Source organism: Panulirus ornatus, chromosome 43 (genome assembly GCF_036320965.1).
Source record: "Panulirus ornatus isolate Po-2019 chromosome 43, ASM3632096v1, whole genome shotgun sequence".
Lineage (NCBI taxonomy): Eukaryota > Metazoa > Arthropoda > Malacostraca > Decapoda > Palinuridae > Panulirus > Panulirus ornatus.
Window position 1 is genome coordinate 10,957,855 of NC_092266.1, and position 7,953 is coordinate 10,965,807.

General features: G+C 38.9%; 1 protein-coding gene across 1 annotated transcript in view; it reads right to left on the reverse strand.

Annotated features, from left to right (window-relative positions):
- LOC139762310 (metaxin-2-like) overlaps positions 1-7,941 on the reverse strand; it is a 70,091-nt gene extending 62,150 nt beyond the window's left edge. The window contains exons 1-2 of the mRNA XM_071686931.1: positions 7,806-7,941; positions 3,338-3,505 (exon numbers count right to left, since the gene is read on the reverse strand). Coding sequence (XP_071543032.1) covers positions 3,338-3,505; positions 7,806-7,938 — 301 coding nt within the window. The 5' untranslated portion in view covers positions 7,939-7,941. The remainder of the gene's footprint in view (positions 1-3,337; positions 3,506-7,805) is intronic.
- Positions 7,942-7,953: the final 12 nt, after the last annotated feature.

Consider the following 7,953-nt stretch of genomic DNA (forward strand, 5'->3'; position numbering starts at 1 on the left):
AAAGAAATAGCCTGTTCTTAATCTTTCCGTGTTACGTGTGTGATTACTATTTTCTTGTGATCAATTTTGTATGTTACAGGGAAAGAGATTTACATTTGTGCTGCCCCGGCTCTTAACCTTGTATGTGATCCGTGTACACACATACACACAACAGCCTTAGATAGGTGCCCAATCATCGACAAACCCCAAGGGGAGGATGAACACATGGGTTGGGTGCGGGCCTATTGCCGCGCCCAGAATCCATGAGTGATGGCTCATAAGTAATGCTAACCACCATATCAAGAAAGTGCGCAACCATCTCACCAACATATATCCTGCTACTGATTGTAGTGCAGCCTTAAAGCTGCAGGAGTCCCATAAAAAGGGTCCTGTGGATGTAAAATATTAATATCCCTGAGAATAGCGGAGAAAGAGCACCCACTTATCTCCCACGTGTCGTAGAGAACGATTTGAGGGTCGAGTGTGTGATGGGGGGGGGGAGGGGGTTTGGGGCAGCCAGGCAAGGACTTCTCCATCAACGAGCTCAATCATCCGTTCTTAGCACTAATTCGCTAAGGAAGTGGAAGCAGAAGAGGGTGTATTGAAATGGTTTGGTCACATGGAGAGAATGTGAGAGGAAATATTGAAATGGTTTGGTCACATGGAGAGAATGTGTGAGGAATGATTGACAAAGAGGATATATGTGTCAGATGTGGAGGGAACGAGAAGTGGGAGACCAAATTGGAGGTGGAAGGATGGAGTACAAAAGATTTTGTGCGATCGGGGCCTGAACATGCAGGAGGGTGAAATGCGTGCAAGGGATAGAGTGAATTGGAACTATGTGGTATACCGGGGTCGACGTGCTGTCAATGGACTGAACCAGGGCTTGTGAAGCGTCTGGGGTAAACCATGGAAAGTTTTGTGGGGCCTGGATGCAGAAAGGGAGCTGTGGTTTCGATGCATTATACATGACAGCTAGAGACTGAGTGTGAACGAATGTGGCCTTTGTTGTCTTTTCCTAGCGCTACCTCGCGCGCGTGCGGGGGATGAGGGTCATTTGATGTGCGGCGGGATGGCGACGAAATGAATTAAGGCAGACAGTATGAATTATTACATGCGTATATATGTATATGTCTGTGTATGTATATGTATGTATACGATGAAATGCATAGGCATGTATATTTGCGTGTGTGGGCGTTTATGTATATACATGTGTATGTGGGTGGGTTGGGCCATTCTTTCGTCTGTTTCCTTGCTGTACCTCGCTAACGCGGGAGACAGCGACAAAGTATAATGAATAATAAATATTACCAGTATAATCATCACTACTAATACAGGTGCTAATATAGTGTATATTACTATCATCATTATTATACAACCCCAGGACCCCTTACAAGTGCTTCTGCAGCTTCATGGCTGGCCTACACTGGCTAGCAGGGAGAGGATGGATTCCTCCATGTGACAAGTCCTTCGAAGAGATCTAATTTGTCACCCATCATACTGTCTCGGCAACGGTGACTCTCTCTCTCTCTCTCTCTCTCTCTCTCTCTCTCTCTCTCTCTCTCTCTCTTGTAGGTCCACGAAGACAAAATGATAGGTAATCTATCAATCTCTTGAGGTTAGCGTTCCACACATACCAAGCCAATTAGGATAAATCTTGGCGCACGAAAGAATTTACTCTTAATCAATCAATTCATTTTAAGCTTTGTATGACCTACTCTCAAGTATTAAATAAAAAAAAAAAACTACACGATCAGATTGCGTCTTGGGGTTCACTTGGCATTTGAATTACAGCTTCAGTGAAGAATTCCACCAAATAATCATACATTTTCCACACACATCCCACTCAGCAGCGTGCGTCACGAGCGCCTGCCAAAGCAACGTGCATTGTGGGCGTCCAGCGTCTTTTCTTAGACGACTGACAGGAAAATTAAATACATTTTTAAATTGACTTCACGACTGACCTTAATAAATCTTGCCGAGCCTGGCTCTGGCTTGGTTCTGTTTACGGTTGGTGATGGTCAGGACAGCCATCACTAAAAAAAAAAAAAAAAAATCCTACAAGCTAAAATAGTCTACGCACGATCTCTCTCTCTCTCTCTCTCTCTCTCTCTCTCTCTCTCTCGAGAGAGAGAGAGAGAGAGAGAGAGAGAGAGAGAGAGAGAGACTCATGACGGTTACGTCTTGGCATATAAATCGTCCTAAGGACTTACGTGGCATGAGAAGCCAAGGTCACTGTACGACACAGGGCGTCACAGTCACGCAAAGCAAATAGTTCAAGCAATCTCGTCTACCTAAGACCGCGCTGATATTATAATAAAATGTTAACGTTTGATTATACAAATCAGTCTCTCAGGGCTATGTCTTTTACATGGATGAAAATAAAGCATATAAAATTTAAATTTCCGTGAAAAAAAGTAAGCAAAGAATTTGAAACCGTAATTCGTTTTCTAAACGGGGTCATGGTATGAACGTCAAACTGATGGGGCTGGAATAATTTTAAGAGGAGCTGTATGCATTTGGTGGCTGTGATGCCAATTTACTCTCGTGAATTTGGTGGTGTGGAAAATCTGACAATATGGTACATAACTAGTGGTTCTAGGACAAAATTTGGTCATCACGGGTAAATTTAGCATATGGAGCGAACGTTGTCACCCAAAACAATAAAATTTAATGACCAAACAGTGAAAAGCACCTATTGGACTGGCACTACTAATGCTTTATTGCTATTCAGGATCTAACGGGAATGAGGCAAATTCAACAGTTAATAAGACAGAGCTGATGGTACTGTGTGGTATGATTTTAGTCCCAGTGTGATGACACTGTTTCTGATGGTGAAAATTCCCTATAATAATGGAACACAATCTTTCACATCATCACCTAAGCACTGCAAACACTACTGAAATATCATGCCCTTCATTCATCGACACTAACCCATGAAATCTGCTTTGTTTATCCCACACGTCAATGCTTTGTCTCATTAGATAAAATTCATACAAACTAAATCAATCAAAAGAGTACCAAATCAATAAAAAGAAAAAGTATATCAAGTTGCCTACTGGACCCTTGGATGCCAGGTAAAACTGGTAGGACACCCAACAGATTCGGATGAGAGAGGGATGGTAAAATTGAAAACAGAACTAAGGCAAGATGCAAGAGGGGTAAACATCTCCCGGTGATATGTACTTCCCTTAGGTTAATGGTGTTTGACCAAATGCAGCCAACTGAGTTTACGAAGCAACATCTACAAAGAAATTATGTACATGTACAATGATTTATTACATATGGTAGTGTTCACTTAGTATAAACATCGGTAATAAATGAGGTTAAAAATATACATAATGTATTGTGTACTTACCACTAGGAGACATATGCTCAGCATTGCCTCTCATCTCTAAGCTATAGTTGAGATGGCCCATCTTAAGAAATGCCTGCACTGCCAAGCAGTTGGCATTATCAGGTAACAAAATCTGTTCAACCTCATACTGCTGGAACAATTTCACATCATTTGGCCAAGGCTCCTGGGCTGAAAGGTAGAAAGAGAAGTACACATAAGTAATAGATATGCAAAATGAAGACTACATGAAATTATGAGACTAAAATATGCTTTTGGACAGCTATTCATCCTCCCCTCAGGGCTAGCTGATAAATGGGTATACATGTATATAAAAATACTGTCAAAGTGACCAATGATGGGTAAGAGCATAACAAAGAAATTCTCCTACTTGTAAACCAGTATCTTTCCAGTATAAACATTAGCATGGGCATGATTGGCAAAAGTGATGTGCTACCTATTATTCAGATCTACTTCAAATATTCTAAAATTACTTAAGGTCATGCATACTGCACATGAGTGTCTGAAATTCTTGATTCATCATGATTCAGTCCAGCAGTTAGTATCTGAAATCTCCCTTAAATCTATGACTGATGCACTGAAAATAAGTACACTAATTTCTGTAACACTATCACAGTATGGCTAACACAAAGCAAACTATCCTTGTGAGAGATAAATCAAATGCAAACAACAGCCATGTTGCAACAGACAGATAATTAACAATTGGCCTTTTTTCAACAATTATTCTAAATGTTGTTTTTCTCTATATATGTTTAATAAATTGTGCAGTTAATTAGAAATCTTGCACACTCTTATATACATCATGAAATGCTTTTTATTTTATGGACAATAAATGTAGCACTTTTTTTAATCAAGAATTTCAGCATGACACTGAATAAATTTATGTAAGGCTATATGAAAAGTCTAGATCTGAACTAAAAACAAATGTCAGCAGTTAATAAAAACATCAATATACATATATATATATATATATATATATATATATATATATATATATATATATATATATATATATATATATATTATCCCTGGGGATAGGGGAGAAAGAATACTTCCCACGTATTCCCTGTGTGTTGTAAAATGCGACTAAAAGGGAAGGGAGCGGGGGCTGGAAATTCTCCCCTCTCGTTTTTAATTTTCCAAAAGAAGGAACAGAGAAGGGGGCTAAGTGAGGATATTCCCTCAAAGGCTCAGTCTTCTGTTCTCAACACTACCTCGCTAACGCGGGAAATACTGAATAGTTGAAAAAAAAAAATATGTGTATATATGTGGGGATAGGGGATTAAGAGTACTTCCCACGTATTCCCTGCGTGTCGTAGAAGGCGACTAAAAGGGGAGGGAGCGGGAGGCTGGAAATCCTCCCCTCTCGTTTTTTTTTTTTTTTTTTTTTTTAATTTTCCAAAAGAAGGAACAGAGGGGGGCCAGGTGAGGATATTCCACAAAGGCCCAGTCCTCTGTTCTTAACGCTACCTTGCTAACGCGGGAAATGGCGAATAGTTAAAAAAAAAAAAAAAAAAATATATATATATATATATATATATATATATATATATATATATATATATATATATATATATATATATACAAATATATGGTTTGATCGAGTAAGTAATGTAAGGGTAAGAGAGATTTGTGGAAATAAAAAGAGCATGGTTGAGAGAGCAGAAGAGGGTGTTTTGAAATGGTTTGGGCACATGGAGAGAATGAGTGAGAAGGATTGACCAAGAGGATATATGTGTCGGAGGTGGAGGGAACGAGGAGAAGTGGGAGACCAAATTGGAGGTAGAAAGATGGAGTGAAGAAGATTTTGTGTGATCGGGGCCTGAACATGCAGAGGGTGAAAGGCGGGCAAGGAATAGAGTAAATTGGATCGATGTGGTATACCGGGGTTGACGTGCTGTCAGTGGATTGAATCAGGGCATGTGAAGCGTCTGGGGTAAACCATGGAAAGTTGTGTGGGGCCTGGATGTGGAAAGGGAGCTGTGGTTTCGGGCATTATTGCGTGACAGCTGGAGACTGAGTGTGAACGAATGGGGCCTTTGTTGTCTTTTCCTAGTGCTATCTCGCACACATGAGGGGGGAGGGGGATGGTATTCCATGTGTGGCTAGGTGGCGATGGGAATGAATAGGGGCAGACAGTGTGAATTGTGTGCATGGGTATATATGTATGTGTCTGTGTGTGTATATATATGTGTACATTGAGATGTATAGGTATGTATATTTGTGTGTGTGGGCGTGTGTGTGTGTACATTGTGTATGGGGGTGGGTTGTGCCATTTCTTTCGTCTGTTTCCTTGCGCTACCTCGCAAACGCGGGAGACAGCGACAAAGCAAAATAAAATAAATAAATATATATATATATAAATATATATATATATATATATATATATATATATATATATATATATATATATATATATATATTTTTCTTTTTTTTCATACTATTCACCATTTCCCATGTTAGCAAGGTAGCATTAAGAACAGAGGATTAGCCTTTTGAGTGAACATCCTCACTTGGCCCCATTCTCTGTTCCTTCTTTTAGAAAATCTAAAAACGACAGCGGAGGATTTCCAGCCCCCAAATTTTCAAGGATTTTCACAGCCCTACCTACTTAATAATTATCAAATGTGGTACAAAACGAAATATGTCCCAATCACAGTCTACTGTTCTTAACACAATATGCTTATACAACAATTCTATAACAAAAACCTGTGAGATTCTACAGTTGAAAAGGTGGGGGGTTTGTTAGATGAACATTACCTCCAAGTGGATTTGAAATAGATCAAGAGTATTGATTACTCTTCATTAACAGTGCCTCAACAAAGTAGGTAAAAGCACATATTATACTCATCGATATCCGACTTGTTAATGTTATGTGTTTTCCTTTGCATGCCTTTATCAGTACAAAATCACCATTAGTCTTGATTCAATATTAATTGTGACTAGCACTTCAGATACATAAAATCTGAATCAATCACTTTATGGATCAAGAAAAGCAAAGTTCATTTCTCCCAGTCTGTTAATTGTTAAGTCACAGCCATGCTAATCACAAGCCAACCTGAAAATCCAACGGGAGATGCTACCTTGTTATAAACAACTTATTAATCTTTATGAAAAAAAGTAATTATAAAATCAAAGGGCACAATCTCTGGGAATATCAGAGATTTCATTTTGCAGTGATGGTATACTGCATAAAAATGCAACAGAACAGGAGTGCATGATTTGGAGCAATTTCTTATCCTATGACCTTGGATATGTTAAAAAGTAGGAAGGACTGTGAAAGTCATGGAAAATAAAGACTCCTTATCATAAAAGTAGTTTAACACTTCTAGAAATCACGAGAATAAAAATGTGTGTCCTTTTTGTCCCTCTGCACACTAGTTCTAGCAAACCACACAAGAAGAGGAATGAAAAAAATGATCAAATATGCTGACTGCAACACAGAACAGGGTATCAGCCACTAAGACAAGTTACTTGAAGTTTTTCAGGTTCTGTTCATTAGGAATAGACTTTCATCCAACTCTATTCTTACCACCCATCCCAATTTCCCCGCTCTTCACAGCCCTCCTGACTATCAACTTATTTATTATCAAAATTTAACACAAATTATATCTAACTTCTTTTCCTTCACAAATTCATCTCTAACATAAAAAAATGAATAAAGAAAAATGATTCATAGGATGACCTGAGAAAAGTAAAGGATTATCTTCAAACTGGGTTAAATTTTGGTGTTGCTTTACATTGCTCTTAGCTTGGATACTGAGTGATTTTGGTCAGTAATGCTAGTGCAGTCTTTATAATACAATAATAATTGTGGACCAAAGATTAGTTGACACCTAATGGTATTTGTGAGATGCACAGTCATGGGTGTGACTAAAAGCTGAACATTAAGATAAATCTCAACTGGTAGGGAGGTCAGATGAAACTTTCATAAAATGTTCATTTCTTACATGTGTATAACTATCCTTTACTTGAACTGACCCCACATTAGTCACTTATTCAATAATGTTATATAAAATCTAATAATCAAAATCATGCTCCACACCAATTACTGTATTATCTAAACACTACGCTAGCAATGCAGGGGAAGAAAATCATTCGATATCCAAAGATTATAGTAATGCGGAGCTAAACTAGACTGATACCATCTACTGGTCTAACTGCCCCAACGATGGATCGTTCTGACTACTGCTAGTATTTAAGGCTCATTTATCATGACATCTCATGTTCACGTATACTTTTCACCACTTCTGCCATAAACTAATATCTACATGAACTGTTATTTGCTATTTTTCGTTAAAAAGGAACACCGGCCTGCAGGTTTAGCTGACATTGGCTCTCGACCATGGCCTGAATCTCGTTTCCCTACATTTCCTGAGACTACACCCCAAGAGCTGCGTGTAGGCTGTATGTATTACATATTAATTCGATACACCAACTTCTTCTCAAAGGCTAATAGGAACATACATACCTCCCAATTCCACTGATATAGAGTCTGTCAACAACACCGACGGCATTTCTCTGGACTGGGGCAATGTTTTGGTTGCACTGGAACAGCTGATCCGCCTTACCCAGAATGCTCTACGACGACAGAAAATGAGCATCGTTTCCATGGTAAC